Source organism: Mastacembelus armatus, chromosome 18, assembly GCF_900324485.2.
Source record: "Mastacembelus armatus chromosome 18, fMasArm1.2, whole genome shotgun sequence".
NCBI classification, from domain to species: domain Eukaryota; kingdom Metazoa; phylum Chordata; class Actinopteri; order Synbranchiformes; family Mastacembelidae; genus Mastacembelus; species Mastacembelus armatus.
The window spans coordinates 2,486,347-2,509,997 of record NC_046650.1 but is presented as its reverse complement, the minus strand read 5'-3'; the positions used below and the strand labels follow the sequence as shown (position 1 = coordinate 2,509,997).

At 38.6% G+C, this 23,651-nt stretch overlaps 1 protein-coding gene across 16 annotated transcripts in view; it reads right to left on the bottom strand.

Annotated features, from left to right (window-relative positions):
• ank2b (ankyrin 2b, neuronal) overlaps positions 1–23,651 on the bottom strand; it is a 161,845-nt gene that overhangs the window by 58,409 nt on the left and 79,785 nt on the right. For 14 of the 16 annotated variants that reach the window (XR_003297165.1, XR_003297164.1, XM_026330614.1 and 11 more), the window contains exons 2-5: positions 8,325–8,426; positions 3,393–3,491; positions 930–1,028; positions 638–736 (exon numbers count right to left, since the gene is read on the bottom strand). Coding sequence is in view for 14 of the 16 variants with exons in the window: in XM_026330614.1 (XP_026186399.1) it covers positions 638–736; positions 930–1,028; positions 3,393–3,491; positions 8,325–8,426 (399 nt within the window). In the remaining 2 variants the exon portion in view is untranslated. Of the gene's footprint in view, positions 1–637; positions 737–929; positions 1,029–3,392; positions 3,492–3,585; positions 3,671–8,324; positions 8,427–14,591; positions 14,701–23,651 lie in introns of those variants that run through there. The other 2 variants (XM_026330641.1, XM_026330663.1) reach the window with 2 other exon arrangements.

Below are 23,651 nucleotides of genomic sequence, written 5' to 3'. Positions count from 1 at the left end.
ACATTTCATCACTACACATAACAGTCATTTCACAGTCACAGCTCTGCTGCTCTCACGTTCTTTTTTTTTACCAGAAACACTACTTTCATTCATTAATCATTCCCAGTTCCTTTTTCGCCATTTTTTTCACTTAGCATATTAGCAGTGGTCAAAAATGCTTTTTAGCCATGACGGTAGCAGGGCTGTGGGAATACCATTGTTCATCAGTCAGTCAGTCAGTCAGTCCACAGCTTTAGGTCCAGACCCACTCAATGGACTGCCAAGACTTTTATAGACATTCATGGTCCCAAGAACCCCAATAACCTTGGTGAACCCTTGACTTTATATCTAGCAATTCCAACAGTCTCAACATAAAAAGAGAGAATAGCATGAAATCTATCAGCTTATTTACCGTATGTTCCAGGGATGGTACTGGTTGGGCTGCCATGAAATCTTGCACCACAGGATGAATTATTTGGTGATATCAGTTATTTCAATTTATTAAATACTTTGATTTATAACAAAAAATATAATGACAGTATAATGCTAGCATAGCCATCAGCATCATATCTCCTTTATGTTCAGCACTTGTATTCGCCAGTGTACTGTAAGTCTGATGCCACTGTTTAGTCAGCTGTGATGCACACAGTGCTCTCACCTCTGTAGCTGTGCTCTGGTTCCCTCCATTCTCCAGAAGGTATCGCACCACGTCTAAGTGATTCTCCTGGGCAGCCATGTACAGAGGAGTGAAGCCATTCTGCAGCACACAGGCAAAAACAAGAGGTTCATGAAGAAAACTTAAATATTCACTCATCATCAACAGAACACAGCCTAAAATAAAAGCATGGCTCTCTAACATGTTTTTATTGGGATGTAATGTAATGGTGCTATTGTAAATGGCTTTTAAGAGGATGGTAACACTAAACATGGAGCCTACAACAGAAGCTCACCTGAGACTGTGCATTGATGTCAGCTCCTCGTTTGACCAGGATCTTCACTACTTCAGCCTGACCAGCTAGAGAGGATATGTGAAGAGCTGTGTTTCCTTTCTGGATTATCGGAAAACATGAAAGAACCATTTAGAAGAAAGCCTCATTTTTAAATTAATTACCAATGCAAAGTACTACACTTCCAATCACGTTTTGTGACCTAACTTTATTAAAAGATGGTAGCTGTGAAATCTAGATACTTCAGCTGTAAAATGCTGCTTGGCAGTAATGAATAGCTGACAAGTTGTTCTCAGTAAATGCTAACAAATATGTCACAGATACAAAATTGTGGTTGAGAGTAGACTCTCAAATTAGCCTGTCAAGGCAGTAAGGGTCCACATATTAAAGATGGAGGCCTGCATTCTCCAACTTAATTACAGTGACAGAAGTCACAAGTTATTAGCTCCAGGTAATTTAAGGTAAAAAATACCTGTCCTGCAAAAACACAGTTTTTGTGCCGTGCCTTCTGATAAAATTGAACCATCATTACCACTGATGCCACAATGTCTAAGCGGCGTTTTACTACTGCAGCTGTGGTTTCCAATCTAGGGACCAGGGCCCTCCAGAGGGTTATGTTCTACAAGACATATTTCTAAACAAATAAAAAGTACAGTCCTTCCCTCTGAATTTCAGTGGAATAGAAATATATAGTAGCAGAAATTTTAAATACTGTAAGTACACATACATGAAAACTACTCATGTCTAGTAAATGTAGGCTTTTTAATTGCTATTTATGATAACACAGCAAGATACTGATAGGTGACAAATAAATGAAAAACCAAATTAAATTAAAATTATGCTCAGTTGTAAAATGGTAAAAGGTTCCACCCTCTATGTACATTAGCTTTATTAACCAAACCAGATACAGTATATTACATCTCTAGGTAGATTCCTTGTCTAGTTGGAGTGGCTAAAGACAAGGTCATTTGTGATATTGGACTATAATGTAAAATAAATAAGAAATTAAATCAAATCTGACTTCACTTAGTTCTGCTGTTAAGCAACTTAAGTATAGCATGTAACTGCATTCTGGAGCAAGACCAACAAGGGTCACAACACTGGAAACCTCCTCAGTAATGAGGGTCTGGACCTTCTCTAATTACAGGACTTGGAAGTCTCAGCAGTGGTAGATGAGTTGGGGGCTGTCTTTGCTGCTCCACTATCCATATCACTTTTCTTTGCTCCTCCACTTTCTGCTTCACTTGAGTTCTACCTTTGTATAGGTTTGTTTTCTCATTTTGTGATGTCAGTTTTAATCGTTATTATTATTATTATTAATAATAGTTATGATATAATAATAATAGTAATAATAATAGTTTTGATACATTAGTTATTATTAGACATTAGTACATTTTATTTCTGAAATGTCTACTTCTGAAAATATGTTTGATAACAAACATATTTGTTTATCAAATGAATTAAATTTTATTTTGAAATGCAAAAAGTTAGTTATAACCTCATCAAAACTTGACTACCCTATGCTGTGCAGTGTCTAGATGCTTTTTACAATGAGCCTTAGACAACTTTATGCTACTGCAGACTACTTACTGTAGTCATGCTGTAACTTTTAGAACGTTATGTTTTCATTATAAATAGTGAACTGACGGTCCTGAGTGGTGAGGAGTGGCTGGGCAGTCGTCAGAGACATAGCACATCCTTGCCATCATGAATTTGAGTTGTTACTATGAAAACATCCTCAGTGCCCTCAAAAATTGCTCTCTCCTAAGCAAATCCTTGTGATGCAATGTCACATTTTCATTCAGATATATGCCTGTCTGTAAATGTAATGTAATTTTGTGCTAATGTATTTGTCTGATAATTGCCGCAGCTACAAAGATAATTTCCATAACAACAATAAACAGAACTATTAACTCTATAGTGAGCACCACATTCAAAATAATTGTGAAACAATTTCACATACGATGAACTTTAACACTGGAATACAGCCTAGGTGTTAGCATAGATTCTTCAATTTTCTACAGATATTCTCTCTTTAATCACCAAGCTTGTAATTTGCTAGGGCATGTTGCTGTACTCTGCTGTGTCACTTACAGGAGTGATCAGGGGTTAGTGAGGATATCATCATTTTATATATTGAAAAGTAAATAAGTGAGAAAATATCAGCATGGACAGTTTTGGTTAATTAAATGAATGATTTGTTTTGAAAAGGACAACTTGGTAGAATAATCATACTACTATGGCCAAATAAAAAGCAACATCACTGACCATACTAAACTCTTACAACAGTTGTAGACTGTCATATCAGGCTAACAACCAGTAAACCCTATTATCTCCATATATTAGAAAAATAATGTTAATGAACACACTATACATTACTGTGTACTGTAGTGTCCCCAGATGGCATTATCAGTTACTTGTGTTCATGAACTGATGTTTGCTCTATTAGAAGGTGAGTTACCTTACCTTTGTGGCTGAATCCACAGCTGCACCTCTATCCAGCAGCTCCTGGACCAGATCCACATGGCCCTCCTTGGCTGCCAGGTGTAGTGCATTAAGGCCATTCTGGAAAAAGATGAGGAAATGTGAGACCTGAGATGCTTTAACACCAAAATAACAAAATACAAAAACAAATCCAAGTGGAAAGAGAAGGGTTTACCTCCTTCTCTAGGTTGGTAACTAACTGAGCCTGCCTTTCTTTCTCTGTTGCCATCCTTTCAACAGCTGTCCTTCCCTCTTACACGAGGGACAGACTGAAATCAATGCTGGCTATGAAAGATGGGTTAGATGTTGTGCCATGTTATGCAGAGCCAGTCCTGGGGATAAAGTTATAAATAGGTTTGTGTTTGTGAGTCTCCGTATGTGTGCAGTTCAAACAAACACCAACTTATCTGTGATGCCTGAGACAGTAAATAAAAAGCGTTTTTTCCCCAAGATACCACAGAAACATCAAAAAAGTGTAGTTCTTAAACTTAAACTTATGGTATTTCATGTAAAGGGCAGATAGTGTCAACAAATGTATCCTTAACTTGATATACATGATAGTACAGAGTGTTGGTCAAAGTTTCACACTGGAACTCACTCATGATCTCTATTAATATGGGCACTGGGCTCTTGAATATCATGTGCTGCTTGGTTGAAAGGGGGGGTGGGAGGGGCTTGTTTGGCAGAGAGATGTCTCAACACACCAAGTAAGGGAGAATGAGAATATTAATTTAAAAACAGAGAGACTGCCAAAGAAATGTAAGATGTGGATGGTTTTAATAAAAGCAGATGACTGAAAGACAATTATCATCAACTGAAAAATATTTAGTTAAAAGTTTTTTCACTAGCTAATTGTTAACAGCTACTTTGAACAGCTTAATGTTGCTGCTAACATCAAGGTTGATGACCACTGAGCTTGAATGCCATGAAACCAAAACCATGAGCTAAAAGAAACAAAAATGCTCTGTAGCAGTGAGGGGAACTAGTGACAGTTCTCTGCCATTCAGAGAAATTCAGGTGTCCAGAAAGGGCGCAAAAACAGGCACCAAAAATGCTAAGGTGCATACCTTTAACCTTAAAACAGTATTATACAGGCTGCAGGGATGGATTTACTGAACCTCTCAGTCCTACAGTGCAGGGAGAGGAGCCGGTCACTCATTCTGCTCCTCTGGCCTGCCAGAGTTTCATGGAGCAGAAGACTTGTTTAGGATGGCCTGCCCTTTGCTCCTCCTACTCCTCTCAACCTCTCCCCTCTTGTCCCCTCAAAAAGTCCAACTCACCTTTTTCACCAGTTTGTCAAGCTTGTTTCTGTTTTTAGCCATAAAGTTAGAACCTCAGCAGAAAACAGGAAAGAAAATGTCACTGGCCATGACTGATTGATAAAACAAGTAACACATTTAGCCACTGTGTCAAACACTAGTTCAAAAAACAGAAAAGTGACAATTTTCTTAGAGATGCTCTATGGGTTAAGGGTTTTCCTTTTTTTTAAAGGAAAATTTAAATGGTTGGAAAATTATCTATGCAACTGTTTTCTGTGGCCTCAATAGCTGCAGTGGTAGGAAGACATTTTTGTTGTTTCTTGATGAATTATGATAATGACCATTACTCAATTCATTTCATTCCAATACCAACATTCAGGGCAGTGTTTGGTGCAATATCATGATTTTCACAAGGCCCACTCTGTACAGTCTTTTCTCAGATAGACATCAAAGGCTGTGTAATACCAGTGTGATAGTTATCTCCTTTAAAGGAAATTTAAAGGCAAGGATTTTATCTGTCTCACCTTGTTGTAAATCATCATCAACTAAATACTGCTCAGTTTGTTAACTGAAACTAAGTGTAGCTCATTCTCTGTGGAGGTTTTGTTTCTCATAACTCCAGAAAGACATTGTCTTCTGAGCTGTGGCATGTTTTTTTTATATTTTTGTTTAGTTCTGCAACATGGTAGGCTGATAATCACAAAACCCATAAAATAAAAAAAAATGTAAGTAGCCTACCTCGCTACAAAGAATGCAATCAAAATGTAGGAGAGCTGTTGAACATGAGGGGAGAACATATTAAAGAACCTCAATTCCCTGGTTTCTGTTACACACAGTTCTTTATATCAGAACAAGCACATAAAAGTCCGTTTGAAGTAGCACCTGTCACTGTTCTCCCATAAAAGACCAGACAGCTATTTTTTTTAGCTCTGACTTCTCAGCTGTGATCAGTCTGTGGAGATGAACAAGGTCTTATGACTTTTGTCCCAAAGGGCAAAAACAGAAGAAGCTGAATGGAAAAAAATCCAATTCACTTCATTCTTCATCTCATGTGGTCAGGGAGGAACTTTTAATTGCCTTATAGAATACTACTATACTTTAAATGAATGGATTCTCTATATGCAAAAATCTGTATTCTGATACATTTCTGTTTTGCATTCTTTAATATGTCACTTATAAACACACAGTCCCATAATGCTCAGAGGCCCTATTCATCTTTGTACACCCCTTCACCATGCCCTGCAGTCACCTGCAGGAAGCCAAAAAACCCTTTATCATGTGCTCTGTCCATATACTCCGTCATCCATAATAGCAGTTACCTCATTCTGTCAGCTCACATGAAACAGTTATTTAGGAGATGATTCCCAGTTACCTGCCGGGTCTACTACACCAGTGATTTTAGTGCAGTGTAAATGTAATGTGGTGAAAATCAAAAGCGGCAATGGTGGAATGGTGTCAGGAGAGTGACACTGTAGACTGATTACAGCATTACTGGTACTCCATCAGTCCATCACAGTGATGGAGGCATTAATGTCCTTTGGGTGTCATTGTGTAGTGTGTGACTGACTTTTCTGTTAAAATGAATAATGTATGTGCAAGACAAGAATCTCAAGGAAATCTCATGGACAAACATCAATAATTCTTTATCCATAAGTCTGCTAACTTTGACAGGTGTTAAAAACCACATTTGTGAAGCTAACTGAAATTAAGAAATTTCGAACGAAATGTAGGGGTCACGTCATAATGCTGTGTAACTAAGGAAGAAAAAACTGGCATCAGTGTTTATTTCCAGTAAACTGTTACTTCCTTCACTACATTCACTACATGCGAACACAAATACAAATATACAATAATATAAATGTCAGCATAAATATCTGCTACTGGGAGGTCTAAGCGATCAGTACCAGTATCAGCCATCAAATGATCTGTATCACACAAACTGAGTCTCTGCACTGTAAGACGCACCTGTGAACTGCCCATATGGTCTGTATGAAGTGGGGAAGGCTGTGGATCAGCTTTGAAATGTGTGCACATAGGTGGCAATATTATTTACAGTTCTCAGCATAAATGAGTACACCCCAACAGATTTGTCAGAAAACCCTTACTTTCCTTTCAGAATGAACATTTTCTATGGGACACTATACTACAAGATACTCCCACAAATCTGAGCCACTGATTGCAAACAAGATTTGTTAATTTGCACACACAAAAAGTATTTTTTCTAACAAATTCATTCAAGACCATGTTGCAAAAATGAATACAACCCAATGAAAGTCTAAAGCCCTATACATACTCCATGAGAACAGAGAAATTTGTTCTCTCTGAGGGCTGCAAGAAAAAAGAATTTGAAGTGGATGGGGAAAGTGGAAAAGTTGTCATTCCCACAATGGATAGTTTTGAGGAACAGCTGGCAGAGGCTGTGATGAAGTAAGAAAATCTTTATAACATATCTTGTAAAGCATATAAAACACACAAATGGCTAATAATTTGTGAAAAGGGTAGCCGTTGTGTAAGGAGGGGACATGCTGTCGTAAAAAATGGCAATATCTGATATCTTATCCGCTGTATTGTAGTTTCTGTCAGATTCCCACAATGCTTAGCGCGTGTGACATGTGTTGCAGTGGGAGGGACTTCCTGGCGAGAACTAACTTTGTTCTCTTAAAAAACTCGTTCTCTTTACTTGTTCTTCTTGTTTGTTTGTTTGTTAAAAACTTGTTCTCTTAAAAAACTAACTTTGTTCTCTTTTACCTTTCTGGAAAGACAAGCTGAGCATCACTCTCCATCCAGCATCTAGGCTCTAAAAGAGGTCGTTCTTCAAGAATGGAAAAAGACTGATGTTGCAATATGTCGCCAACTTGTTCATTCCTTGGTGCTGTCCTTAAAATCATGGAGGTCATACAAAATACTAGATGTTGTAGTTTTTGTTGTGGAGTGCATTTATTTTTGCATCAACCAATTTGAGTAAAACTGTGTAATCAAAGTGGTATTATTATCCTTATTATGCAAATGTTCTATGGATTTGTTCTTATGTTCATTGAAATATTGATTAAAATCTTACTTTTCAAAGCAGGTGTACTCATTCATGCTGAGCACTGTAAGTCTAATTTACATGTTTTTGGACCAACCCAGCTTAACAGTTAATTTCTCTATGGGACAGAATCATAGCTTGAAAGAAACACATGCAAACACTGGAGTTTAAAATCTCTTCAAGGGCACAAGTAATCAGTGCCAACATTATGCCTACCACATCAGTTGATAGCAGGAAAAAAACCTGCACACCATAGAGCCCCCAGCAAATGTCAGATTAACACTCCATGTGACTTTTGTTTTGTTTTCATGGCCATTATAGCTGTTGCCAGGACAGAAATGTTTACAGCTTATCAGGTTTCACTTCCAAAAACCCAGCCCCCTCTACCTCCACCCTCCTTCCACCCACACTGTTGTCCATGGCAGGAATGCTAATGGGCTTAGAGGAGACTAGATAATGACTAGGACTAAATAAAGCAGTTCTCTCCAGTCTTCTCTCTTATAAGAATCGAATGACTAAATACACGTGAACCCGTCTAGTGATTGGTCTATGAGGAATGAACCCAAAATGTATTCCATCAGTCTACCAAGTACAAGCTGTTTGTATGTGTAGGTGTGGGTATTGTACCTGATTGGAGGTGCTGATGTCCACTCCTCCTTTTAGATATTCCAAAACCTTGTCGATGTTCCCCGCCCTTGCTGCTCGCAGGAAACTGGTGTTACTGTCCGACTGTAAGACAGAGAGAGAAACATTTTTAACAGGAATCCACATATGTTCCAGCTGCATTTACATTTTGTCACTGGCTGCCAAACAGAATGGCAATCACACAATTTAGCCACTGTGCTTATGTTTTAAATAAGAAGTGAGTCACTTTTCCTGACACAGAATCAAACAGCCAGAACTTTACGTCAGTATCAAGCAAGCTTTAACCCAAATGCACAGGCCTCAAAGAGGTCACCTGAGGCTGAGCCAAGTGCACAAAGTCAACCAGAAGCTTGACCCAGCCAGATAATCTGTAACAGAGTCTAATTAACTGGCCTCAGTGGCTAAGATCCTATTTTTGATGTTTACAGCATCTCTAGTAAATATAACCTGCTGTGTAGTGACATACAAGGATACATTCTTGGCCCTCTTCTTTTTATGCTGCCCATGTTTCTGCTTGGTTATATCATCAGCAAATACAGGCAACAGACATGTAAATCATTTTAACCAAATGCTAAAAAAGACTCTTTACTAGGTCCTATGAGAAGTGTACAGTGTGCAAATGTATGCAAACAACATTTTTGAGCTTTGAGCAGAATATCACAGTAAAAAATCTAATCTATCTATCTACAATGTCTGTGCACATATGATTAGACAAATAGCTTTTCCTCATTGCACAATATGTGTGTGTATGTCCCTGGCTAGGAAGGACATGTCCCCTGTTTGTTCTGCATGCTGAGTGAGCTGTAGTTGGAAACAGACCAGGACTGTAAGGAGGCAGAATGATTCAGCATTCTCCTCTTGGAGCCTTCACTGAAGCTAAATCCTGACTTACATAAAGCTTGTTCAAAGCTCCCTTCTCTCTGCTCCTCGTGTGGAAAAACTGCAGTGCTTATTTTTACTGCATTTACTGTGTTTTCCTTTGGCAAGGAGGTCAGAGGTTAGATACAGCAATACCACAGAATCACACTGGAGCTATTGGGGACAGTAGCAGTTGAGATTCAGTTTGCTTTATCTACTGGCTAATTGCTTGTTTAAAACTGCAAGTTTATTGGTATTGACAGAAAATTAATTTGACGTTTGTGTTTTTCCTTTTACAGTCTGTCACTGCATCATCAATCTGTCCTCATTTTATCAGAGACCAGAGAAAAGGATCTGGTACTGCTGATGTACAAAACAAGCACTGGCAGTGTTGATATCTAATTCATACAGATACAAACAGCCTGGTCTGATGTTTGTAGCTGACCTGCAGTTAGTTGCTGACTGGCTGCTGCAGAGACCTGCACTGCATCACACACACTCACGGCTTTCTGCAACACAATCACCTCAAAGGACTCATTCTGTTTTTCATCGTCCATACAATTGTAGGTTGACATTAAGAAGAAGTTATTTCATGATACACATGCAGAGACTTGAAGTTGTTCAAGACAGGAAAGACCAGTTACATTTTGCAAACTGTCCTTAGTGCTGCTTTCAAAAAGGTTGGAAAGTGAGTGAGTCTGATCATTTTAACTGAAGACAAGTCACAACTCTAAAGGCCATTAAACACCATTAGAGTCAACATAACGGTTGATGCTGTCAGAGTATGCCACTCTATGTTCCAGTACTGACATGAACCAACTTATTGGAAAAGCAGCCATTTTTGTCACATGTGCTCCCTAGGTCAGATTATCCTAGCTACTTTACCCTTTCCTTCTGTAGACCATTAAAGCTTAACATCTGTTAAGTCATGTTGGCTGTCATTTTTAGATACTATCAAAATTTCAATTTAGAAACGCTTTTTCACATGTATTTGCTGAATCAGGCCTGTGCTTTCAACAAACATTTTCTATTCACTGACCTGGTATTCTGTACTGTCATGTTACAGCATTACAGAATATTGTTATATTGCTACATGGCAAAGTTGGCCTATTTCAAAAAGGTAGCTTTTCATCCAGTAATTTTTCTGATTGAACAGGGAAATAAAACAAGAGTTTATTTTTTACTCAGCCAAAGTTTTTTGGAAAGAAATAATTCATATTATGACTTATCATAGATAAATAGTATAAGAAGAACTAACACATCTAACACTACAAATTTTACAATTCATTAGGCTACCTAACAATAATTATTACTAATACACTGTTAAGTTGTATTTTTAAACTGTATGTTGCATCATGGTTCAGTGGTATAAGTACCATAGTACTGCATCATTACTGGTTAAGGTGTGCATATATACTGCATATTCATGTTTGAATAAATTATGTAAACTGAAGTCATTATTCACAGATAGAACGATATGTATTACCATGGACAAATCAGCATAGAGAAAACACTGCTAGGAAGCTCTGGAAGGACACAGCCTCATACATGTTCTCACAGAGTGTGAACTGTTTTCTACCAGCACAGGATAAAGAAGCCATAACCACAACTAAGCCTGTGTGATAACATCCTCACATTCCCCTCAGAGATGCCGAGTCACATTATGCAAGGACTTGCCCTAATCACCTTTTTCCTCCTGGCAGGCTCCTATGGTGACACAGACCAACAGGACTCTCAGACGAGTGAGGTTTCTGAATAAAATACATTTAACACTGCAGAGAAAGGGCGATTGTGGAAACCAGCCTCCTACAGAAATTGTTTTGTAACTCTTGGCTATGAGGAGCTTAGTCAATTTGTCACTCTCTTTGATGGGAAAATGTTTTGAATGTGCTGTGCAGGTCAAAGAAAACTGCTTACAGTGCATTACTTAATTTACATGAAGGTCATGTTTGTTGCAATGTGGCAAGAAATAAAATAAAAAAGTAAATAAAAGAACATTAGTCAAGTATGAAGGCCATTGCTTTTTTTATTTCCTTTACCACACAATTCATTTTCAGATATATTAAGGGAAAGAAAATCTCTGCATAAACACTGGCTCTATCATAAATATCAATCTCATATAATCATATATGTGTCCTTTTTCTAACAATCTCTTTCTGCTTTTGTTCCTGCTTGTGTCTGGACAGCCGCATTATTTCCAAAGTCAGTCAAACCTGCCAAGCATAACAAAACAAAGTTCTAAAGCTGCTCAGCCAGCACATCACATCAAACATTCATTTACAAAGTCACTGTCTTCATCTGTGCACTGTAGCTCTATCAATAATGCAAAACCATCTCCAACACCATCCCCAACACCAGTGACCAGGCTGGGGAGCATCCTCACCCCCCCAGTTACCACGGAGACAAGCACTGCCCTAGAGGTAACCATGACAACGGGATTTCTGTCTGTCAGCTGAGCTAGCAAAGTACACAGAAAACATAGGACATGGTAAGACCTCATTTACCTTTTACATGTGAGATATACCTGTGTTATGTCAAAGTCTGTTTCCCTGTCAAGATGTGTTTCCCATTGATACCTTCACCTGAAACTAACCTTATCCTGACCAATGGGGATGCTATGTGTCAGTTTTAATGAGGGAAACGCATCTCATAACACAACACCAGCTCATTATGTCCATGCATGTGTCTAGACACAAAACTAAAATACATTGTCACTTTAGACAAATATATTTTATCTTCTCACTTGAAAAATTATTGTTTTTGTGTAGCTGTTTATCAATGTTCCAATTTTATCAACAGGTTTGAGCTGCACCAATTTGAAATTTTTTTAATTTCAATTTTGAAATGAAGGTACAGTTATGAGAAACTATATACCTACTGTATGCTAATATTAAAACAGCAGACAATGTTAAAGTGGAACATTTGGTGCTAATTTACCAAGACTACTGGACTTACATTTATCAGGTGATTAGAAACATGACTCTAAATGAATGCTATCAAATCAGTGATGCTAAACTTTATTAGGCAAACATATATCTATCAGCTTGAGTTCTTCTGCTTGCTACTGGTCAAACAAGATTAATAGAAAACAAAAACAAAAAAAAACAAGATTAATAGAGGCAACATGAGTCATTATGGTTCATTTGTAAAGTCTCCAATAACAACTTAACTAACTTTACAATTAAGCAGCACCTATAATTCAAATTGACTAAGTGCAGTGTATTGTTGTTCTAACCTTAAGCAGTGTTGTGATACCATAAGAACAACATAGTATATACATACCCACACATACAGTACACAGTACTCATACATAAGCTGCAAACATGTCCATGTTGATTTGGTTGAAGGAGCACATTCTATTCCTGTTGCCGTTGTCGGGATAGGATAACACTATCTCTGTTTACTAGCAACTGCACTTCTCCCCTTGGTGCTGATTCTGCTTGTGTGTGTTTATGATATTAAAGCCTCCATTGGATTGTCTTGCACATATTCATGAACACACCCACAGTGAATATAACCAATAATCATTACAAGCAAAACAACAACAAAAGAACGCCCATTTATGCAAATAAAAAGCTTTTTTTCCCTTTTTGCTTGGTGTGTTTTTCACCCACAGTAAAATCAGTGTAACAAATCATTCAGGCTAGCCAGCTTTAATTTGTTATCATCAAGCTTATAATAGAGCCTGATATATTTATCACATTCACCTTTCCTGTGTTTCCATCCCTATGATTATCCCTATGATCAGCTGACCTACATACAGCAGTACAGATCCTTGTAAATGACTATACACTGTTTTCAATCAAAGTTGTCCCTATGAATCTGCATACAGTCCCCCAGTACAGGACCTGGACGATATTTTGGCTAGATCTGTCTATCTATCTAGAATATTATGTTGAATTACATTATTATTGCTCATGATAACACAGTGCAACACCATTCTGACATAGAAAGGCAAATCATTATTAATTGTTGGACAGCTATTTAACAAATTTTACAGAAATTCAATTGGAACCAAAAGGCAGTAACTGATCATGGTGAAACTTTAAAAGTAGTAACGTTAAAAGTTGGATATACCAATTTCTACATAGGTGTAAGAGTAAACAGTTATGCTCACAAATTTACATACCCTTGGCACAGTTTGACAAATACTCACCACTTTTAATAGATGTACATTATCACACAAAACTTTTATTCGTGAGTAAAATGATCAAATGGTATCTAGTAATTGCAGTTGTCATTACGGTTTTAAAAATGTAGACACATGTTCTGCATATTCAGTTATATTTTCCAAGTAATAGTCAAAATTTCTCATGTTGTGCATGGGTATATAAATGTGTGAGCTTGACTGTATGACAGCACTGCAGTGCGTCACATGATCTGAGAAGGGGTCATGTTTGGCTGTTTATTACTCTGCTTCGTTACACTGTGTTTCTCCTAGAATCCCGGCTCTTCCAACAGGTGCTCAGCTGCAACCTGCCAGAGGTCACCGCAGGCTTCCTCCTACAAGCAGGCCCATAACAGCTGTCTGGGCCTACCTGTGTCAGTCAGTCAATTAAAGTATGTATTATAACTTTTTGCCAGAATATTCTGAAATCTCCCATGAAGACCACTCCTAAAAGTTAGAAATATGTAAGACAAGAGAATGGAGGCACAGTTCCTGCTGGGTGATTGTGTTAAGGACATCTAAGCATGTGTCAAGAAGTGGGTGCACTTACATACTCATGCCAGCTGCAAAAACAGTGGCCTGGGTTGACAACAATTCAAGTAGCCTATACTTGTTCTTGCCCTAGTCATATATGTATGTTTATATCTTGTTTTAGAAAAAAACCCCATCACATTAGGGCACAAACAAACAAAATCAGTGATACACTACATTTTGCTAAAGTCAAATTTCCAATTAGCTACAAGACTCTGAATGCTGCTGTGCAGGGATACTTCAGGAACAAAAATGCCACACTGGCCAATACATGAAACGGAAAGCGAGCAGCCCCATCACACACACCCACATACATACACATACATAAATACACAAACTTCTGAGAACGCAGAAACCCTAAAAATATGAGTAATTAGTCTATCCTGTACCTTCTAACAATTGACTCTTTAAGTTACACCACTCCAATGTCATGTTCATATTTTTACTGAAAATTGGACGTACAAAGAATCCTGTCATCAAGACTGAAACTAAAACAAAAATAACTCAAGATTTAAAAGTGAGAGCTGACACCAACTTCCAGATGCTTCAGAGTTTTAACTTCAAAAAAAAGTTACTCAAAACCTTCTCATCTGTACAAATCTCCTAAAATATCCCAAAAAGAGCAGTTCAGGTGTGTCCCAGTTGCCTGAAATTGCATTGTTTGTGCTGCACTTGCCACTATAAGCTCTTACCAGCATCAACAAAGGCTGCACAGGAAAATGCTCCACACAGTAGAAGTCCGGCAAAGCATTCTGGTCGATGTTTGGGTGGCTCCCAGCTGGCCTCAGGCCCTTGTCCGAGCCACACACCTTACACATGGCTGTGTTGCCCATGGTGCACGGTATACAAGTCTATCCCATCAGGAACCTAAGTGAGGGTATTTAATCACTTTTATAATCCACTGGCTGTCCCTGTTTCCCCTACCCTCCCCCTGAAAACATTTCAGCCTACTGCACAAGGAGGGGACCTCTCCCAGACCCAACCAAACCTCACTTCGCTTTACCCTCAGCAGAGCTCCTATCCCTGTTGCAACACTTGACTGGACTTGTGGACTGTTACTTCTGCCAGCACAGTGCTATCGCTTCTTCATTGCTAATTCCAACTCCCTGACCATTGACTAACATGCTCTCTCCACCTCACCACCTCCCAACCCAGCTATTTTTACACCCACCAGCCTAGCTATGCATGTAAAGAGAGAGTGGAGGGATGGTGGTCTGCATATGGCAGCATACCAAAACAGGAAGAAGGAGGGGTAGCACTAGGCATGCAACGATATGAAGACAGTATAGGCAAATATTGTGCTGATATGAAAGATGTGTAACTATTTTAGCATAGCTGTGATGATAGTGACAGACTTACATGCATACACTATGAAATCTTTTATCAAAATGTAAACTTGCAATCTGTAACTTTTTCCCAAACATGATGTACCTTAATTTCTGCAATTTTTCCACCTTGTTGTTGGTGTGTAATAAAATTGTCACTGTTTTCAATATCCACATAAACATTTTATTTTCTGATGTGATGAAGTAAATAGTGTTAAATCTGGGGAATGGCTCCTTTGAGGTTAGAAATGCATCAAGTGTGACCTGCCTCCATGCGACCTTTTGCTACATGCCTTTACCCACACTGAAAACCAAGCCCTGATTTTAATTATATGCTTTCTGCACACTGGTTAGTGTTCACAAGACTGAGCATGGAGACAGAACACATGCTACTATCTGGGCATTAAAGAATTGGATATCATAGGCTTTGGCTATAGTTGAAAAGTGTGAGTACTGGTGGTCATCATATTACTTGAAGACAACTGGGGACTGGTGTACAATATTAGCAGCAAACCAAGACTCATGGACTGTTTGTGGAAGCAGGCATTGTGTTTTGCTAATGCAGATCTGTGTCAGTCTGTAGCCAAGAGCAGGGCTGTATTGATTCTCCTGAACTAAATGCAAATTAAAGACAGCCCTTCTCATGGCAATAGATTGGCAGAAAGAACGAATAGTGTGCTTTCTAATAGACAGACATCCGGTTCTGTACATGTCAGTGTCCACCTCATCCACAGTCATATATACTGTATGTTTGTATTCAGCCCATGTGCCGGTTTGTGTGCGTGTCTGCTGACATCAGAGAGGTAAAAGTCCCCATTCTCTTTGCAGTATTTCAGGTCACAATACTCTCACTGTTGAAAATATCACCCAAACAATTCTCATTCAGTGAATATGTTAGCGTAGGGAGAAAGACGCCTCATTGTTGAGAGCATCACAGAAACCACATCAGTAAGGAGCTTGGCGTTTTTCTATGAATGAATGAATATAAACTAAGTAAAAATGTGTTCATAATATCTGATATAAATTAAACTATTAAGAATTTTATTAAAAAGAGGAACTGAAACCTCTGTAGCACCACAGCTAGCAAGTCTCACCTATCAACTTCTTGTAGTACATGTACACAAGCTAGCAAGGCTACCCAGATATAATCCTTTGAGACCTACAGTTGTGTCCATCCGTCATGTGTAGCAGCAGCACAAGTACAGAAGAGGCATATAATTAGTTACTTAGCTCGCTAACATTAGCCACCATAAGCTACTGGTCATGTGAGGTCAGGTAAGGCCACAGCGGCGAAATAGCTGATTGTATTCTACTGAAATATGGTGTTTTTATTGCTGATCAATAAAATTTTCATTTCTAAAGGAAACTGTATTATTCATTAACTCGCTGCACTGAATCAGATTTTGCAAACACTCACATACACACAAATACAATCACTAATCAAAACATAGAGAGTAGGGCATGGGTGTCTACTGCCCTGTCACATTACAGACCTTTTCTAGTTTCATTAACCTTCCCCTGATGTAATTTAGTTAACGTCTCCTCCAATCTACTCTCTAAAGAGCAGTCATCTGACAACACACTCATCCAATTAGGACAGGTGATTGATAAGTGTGCTGGTTGTATGTGGTTTACAGAGACAAAGATCAAACCTGGCCTTGTATAGGAGGGCCACACAATTCTTTCAACTTGTCAGGTTTAAACAGAAAGTCAGTCTGCTTCTGTATCCACAAAGCCCACAGGAATCAGCCACTTCCCTCTCATCCCTCACAAATACCCCCCTTCCCTGGACTCCCTCTGTGGGTTGGTAATCTACCAGGCAGGGCAGATGTAGACAACAAGCACTTTAAATCTGCGATTGACCATATGCCTCACTGGCTGCAGGAGGGAGAGGGTGGTTGGGTAAGGCTACTGCTTATGCAGTGGAGGCAATGTGATGATGTTGGGTATACTGGAAAGGGAAAGAGAGATATTTTAGTTTTGAAAGGAAAGTGTGTGTGTGTGTTTGGGGGGGGGGTTACCTGGGTAGGTACACATTTATACATAAAAAAAACCATGTAATGGAGACAATGGACCTTTTATTGGCGCTAACATGAGACTACCAGCTAAAGCTAACACTAGCCTCAAATTAAGCGATGAACAAATCAAACATAGGGAGGAAGTGACTGCACAGTACATGTGTTAGATACATGTACTGCAGCAGGGGGTGCAGTCAGTTATCCAAGCCAACACAAATCTGGGATTTAATACTTAACCTGCTGAACCAAGCACATTACTGCTACATGGAGATATATGAATCAATCTGTAATAAACACTTAAGAAAAGAAAGCATGATTTATAAAAGTTGGAGCCCAGGTTGCTATGGAAACAGATTTCTTTTGCTCCGAAATAAGAGACCTGTAGAAAACGTCATTTTCTTTGTCAGATCTGTGGGTGACAAAGTGATGTTCTGCATGTGACTGACAGGTTAAATTAAGAATTGTACTGAACAGAAATCCGAATAGGCATAATGTTTAAAGACCCCATAGAATGGCATCATGAGTTGCGTTTTGGCAGCCTGGTAACTAGACTAACATTACTTATGCTGTAGGAAGGAATTTAGTGTCAGCGGAGACATTTTCTAGCGCATAACTGTTGTTTTTCACATTAGTCCATAAAAATCCCCTGAAATGTTGCTGGTGTATGGAATTTACTTAAAGAATGTCTCCTTACTTCCATGGTTGTGTTAATGGTATTATGTTACTTAGTGTGACTAAGCCCTTACAATACCTTGACCCTATGTATAGGCTTTATAAGGTGATCTGCCAGCCAAGGCCTGTTTCACGCTGTTCTAAATTTTATAACTCCAGCCTTCAAAACTCAACTCGTAATTTAACCCTATACTATATGCTAAAGTATAAAGGGGATGGAGTAACATTACTAATATGGTTTCCCAAAGGCAAAAATACTACATGTCTGATAATTTATTAATGTCCTCATATGGAAACATCACCAATGAATTTGACCTTGTACACAAGAGTCAAATCATACCAGAGGAACAGCACTGTCTGGTTGCTACTGGAGGCACACTGGGCCAGATGTTGGCAATAGCTGTCCCTGCTGCCTCTATCAGTGTTCAATCTGATATGAATGATGGGGACTCCCCGCTGAGGAACAATAGTACTACAGAACAGCTGCTCTCCTCATGCACAGACTATGATTCCAGCTCACACATACAGCACCATGTATATAGGTACACAATTGTACATATGTCATACAGATGAGCATAGTGATTCAGTGTTCAGAGAATCATTCTCCTCACACAACGCCTTATTCATGTTGGAAACAGCAGCAAGAACAGTAAAGTTTTTTATCATGTCATTACGTCATATTTATTTTTACACATGTTTCCTCAGCCTCAATATGTTGTTTTAACATTGTCTTTCTGTGTTTCTTTAGTTTTTCTTTAATTTGATTATTTTTTTCTTCCAATGGTGTCCTAGTTTCTCTGATTATAAAACTTTCATGATATTAAAAATAGCAGTGGCACAAAAATACCCCACCAAAAAATGACAGAATGAACTTCTAGATTACAGCTAGAAGTGAAGAAGAAAAATTTGCAGGAAATGTAAGGTCTTCCACTGCTTCAATTTTGACCGTCCTTTAGTCTTTTTTTTTTTTTTCTAAAAAGAAACAGTGTCAGCTTATTGTAGAAACTGTTTATTGGAACTAGTGAATTTGAATTAGAAATGTCAGAGAAATATTTGTCACCACTGCCATTACTCCTGTAGACTGTCTCCAATTTGGAACCGCTACAAAGGATAGTCTCTGCAGTTTATGCTCAGTGGTGCAGCACAAGTATGGGGAGCAGTAGGTGACTTCTCACAATTTGACACATATATTTTTCACATGGATAAAGGTATGGGCATTCTAAAATACAGAAAAAATGGATTAAGTTACAGTGTGCATTAGATGTCTTTTTAATTGCCAAGTGTACTGTTGTCCTTCCAGTCTATTTTAAGAGACTCTTTGAAACCCTGAAGGACAACCAGTGAGTAATCAGAAAACAGACGTTTAAAACACTTGTATTTACTCATGCTGGTGCCTGGAATGGGTCCAGTGGGACAAATTAATCTCTGTGAGCCTCTACCTCAGCTCTGTCTAATTGAATCGGTGTGACTGCACCAGTGTTTTAAGCCATGGAGGCATGGCATCTCAAAACACACAGAGAAGAAACTGGTGTGCTGAGAGATGATGAACCTGCCTAAAATAGCAGGCCAAACACCCACATGAGAGATGAGAACAATGGTTCTGATTAGAGGAGAGAAGACAGAGAAAAAAGGACACCCCAAAAGAAGCCTGATGAGTAGGTAGAAAAAGGAATGATGGAGATGGTGATAAGTGTGTTTAAGCTAAAACACCCAGTCTCCAGGTACTAACAGTAATATCACACCTCTCACTCTGTCTGGAGTTCAGATGCTGTCTTGCTGCAGTCTTTAAATATTCATTCGTCACTCCACACACTTGTCTTGACTTCTTTTTGTTCATGCAGCTGCCTTGACTTTAACAAACAATCTCTGGTAAACCTTGTGTATATTATCCAACCTGTAACAAAACATAGACCATACATGATTGATACTGTCTGATATGTGATCGTGTGATATATGTGACACAATGTCTATATGTCATATAACAACAAAAGAACTGTCAGTGAGCCACACTAAAGTTAGAAGGAAAGTTGTTTGTGTCAGTAATGGCCAGAACTTTAAAAGACATCCTAAAAATGCAATGTATATAGTAAAGAAGTAACACACGCAATAGAATGAGTATGCAGAAGACAGAACAGAGGTAGGTAGGTGAGAAAATGTGTTGTTAAATAACAGCCAGCACTAACAGTGGTGTTGTACTATAGCCAGAGATGGATTTGATGCCAACCCTCATAGATCAACTTCCCAAAAAGTAAGAATAATTCGTTAGGACCTAAAATAGCTAAATCCTGACTTCTCTGAAGGGACGCTGAGGGAGATTGCTCGTTTCTTGGGGGAACAACTCTTTTGGGTGATCATTCTATTGCACAACTAAACCACACAATCATGGTGAAACACACTTCCAGCTCTGGACGACATCCGTGTGACGATAGTGTCAGACACACTCCAAAGTTCAACAAATGAACAGGATACAAACGCTTTTTACAGTCTGCACCTCAAGATCCCATGGAGTCTAACACAGCTTATAATCATGGCCTCTGTTCATAAATTAAGGTGCATTCCCAAACAATAATAGAGCCTTTTTCTTTAGAAGAAAGCCAAAAATGCAGAAACTAGACCACTGTAAAGCGTGTCTGTGCATTTCTAGGGTAGACCGTGCTGTTACTCTCTATAGAAAATTCTCCCGCTCTCTGGTTGCCATGGCAATAGGATTGTTATTGTTCCTGAGATGTAGTGTTGCACAGTGCGACAGCAAATAGATTATAAATGCTCTAATCCAGGATTTTGTCAATCCCAGTTCAGCATGAAACAGTGCTGCATGCCCAACATCTATGTACCACCAGTGGGGTGTGCTGGGGGCACTATGGAGTCACAGTGAGTGAGTCTGCTTCCTTTCTAAAGCACCAAACTAAAAGTAAAATAGCCGTGGTCCATGACACAGAATGTTTTTTTCAGACAAGCAAACATTTCCATGTTTTTGGTTTATCTCAAACTGGAAAATGTTAGAAAAATGACACTGTCAACTTAAAAAAAAAAAGTTTAAACACAGTTACCAGAAAAGAGGCAAACACACACTGTGATTATAGAGTGTAGACAAATTTTACTTATTAATCCAGCAGATCAGAAGATAGATCCATAGATAGATGGACAGGTTGTGAGAGGGGGTGTTGGAGGCAGAGATTAACATCTCTGCTACAAACATTTCCCCCTAGATTGCATCAACTGAGCATCCAGCTGTGGCCTGAGATTAGATATAAAAACAAACAGGGCAGTGGCTTTAGGAGGATAGCTAAATAATGTAATGCACCAGAGGGGGTGGCAGGGTCAGGGGATCATCCAGGCCAAGAAGAAAAAATGTTTATAATCACCAATATCATGTCATTAACTCAATGTCAACACCACAGATTCCATACTAATGTTCATTGTTTTGAATGGAGCGTGCAGCTGTGTCCTGATATTTACATGATTGTATGGAGACATCACATTTAAGGGCACTGTGGAAGTGACAGGAGGTGGAAGCCAGTATTGTTTCACTGTAGAACATAAGGGGAAAAAGTCATTTTATTACGTCTTGAGTTCAGAGTTTAAGAGTTACAGTAATGTCGAAGTGGCTAAAATCACATGAACAACTGTAAATAGATGAATCCATTTTCATTCATTGTCATTCAGTACTTTGCTCAAATACTACTGTTGTCAGTTTTACATGCGTATGTTCCTTTCAGGTGTCCACACACTAGAAAAAGCTAGAAAGGGGTGTAGAGACACAGAGAGGGCCAACTGAACTACTTATCCATTTCTATCCCTCATGTTTTCACTAAAGCTTTTACATATCTCTGGAATAAATATTTTGTAAATCCTTCATAAGTGACTTTTATATTTCAGTATGCATCACAGACTATAGCAAGCCTAATAACAGGGAAAAAACCTAAATATGGTTCCAGCTGAGGTCCATTTACTCAGAACCTAACATACTTTGAAAAGGTTAATCCTGAAATGCACTGTAACACAAATGTCCATAAAAACAACCATGATGAAAAAGGCAAACAGATTACTACAGCAATGTGGCCCTGCAGCAGATTAGTATTATACAATGTTATGTTTTAGAGAAACAAAAAGAAAGAGCCAGAGAACAGAAAGAGCAGGGAAGAGGAAGATTAAGAGGAGAATTATGTAATCATTCAACTCATTGTAATTATGTTATAGCAGGACTGTTACAGCTTCACTGGGTGAGTTGATCAAGTAATTCAAAAAACAAATGTGAGACCCAAACTAGTTTGCAAATTAAGTTTTCAGTTGGCCAGTTGTTACGCTAGTATAGGTCACTGCCTCTGGGAGCAAAGTTATGTTTCTGTGCAGTCATAGAGTGTTTTCTTTAAATACGCACACCATGAAGTTGGTAAACCTACTCAGCAATGTCTATTATACAACAATCATTAACTAACATTAGCTAAAAGTAGCCCCCATAAAATGATGTTCATGCCAAACTAATTAAAGCAACTGTTTTTCTTTTTCATCAACAAAATGAAGATTGTGCAGTTTCTTTCTTTCAAAAAAATGTGCTTAAATTTAAATGAGAATTAATTTGCCATAACAAACTAGTAGTATATAGTTATAGTTATACAACAAAGCTCAGGTAAGTAAAACTGCGATATTTACTAGAATGTCGAACTTTCTATGGTCAAAGGGGAAGAAAGAACCACCTCGGGATACATTTGCTTTGGTTGAGTGCAGGATGGCTAAAAGGTGTATGCGCATTTCACAGCTGAGCAGCATCCTCCTCTACTGCAGAGCCATAGTGAGAGAGAAGGAAGGTAGGATGGGAAAGAAGGAATTTAAAGGCATACTGCAGGAGGAAAGGTGACAAGGACAGATAACAGAAACAGGTGACGAGTTACCTACTTGGAGCCTTTCTCTGTGTATTATACCTGCAGGGGAGATAGGGGTATGGGTTTAGGATCGCACTGCAGTGCTTCAAGCATCAGGAAAACAAATCAGAGCAAGTGGACAGAGAATCAACATATGGAGAGGCTTAAAAATTAATTGGAATGCATGAAGCAGAGTCCTGCTTTAGACCTTTCCCATAACAAGAAGCCTGTGACATGAAAAATAATCAAAGAGAGAGAGAGACAGTGTTTGGACAACAGATGTAAGTAAGTATATCATCTTAGTATGCAATCATCATAATAATAGCAATCAAAATCAGAATGGATCTCAAGTTTGACATGTTTACTGCAGCATGGAGTGTCAGCTGTTTCACGCTGTCCGTAGTCTTTGGGCAAAACACACAGATGTTTAGTCATGCAGCGTCTGGAAGAAAATTCCACTACAGCAGATGTTTATCCGACAACGCTGTTAATAAATTTAAGAAAATGATTCCATCTTTATTTGCATCTATGCCAAGTATAAACATAGTGGAGGGCAGCTGCCTTAATCCTACTCCCTACCAAATTGATCATGTTGTTGACAGCGCTGTAACCTCACTGCGTGAAATGCTTGATTCTGTAGCCCCTCTGAAAAAGAAGTTAGTGAATCAGAGAAGACTAGCCCCATGGTATAATTTACATATTCGTACCTTAAAGCAGGCATCACGAAGGCTGGAAAGGAAGTGGCGTTCCACAAACTTAGAGGAAATTTTTCTAGCCTGGAAAAACAGTCTACTAACATATAAAAAAGCTCTCCGTAAAGCCAGAACTGCATACTATTCATCACTAATAGAGGAAAATAAGAACAATCCCAGGTT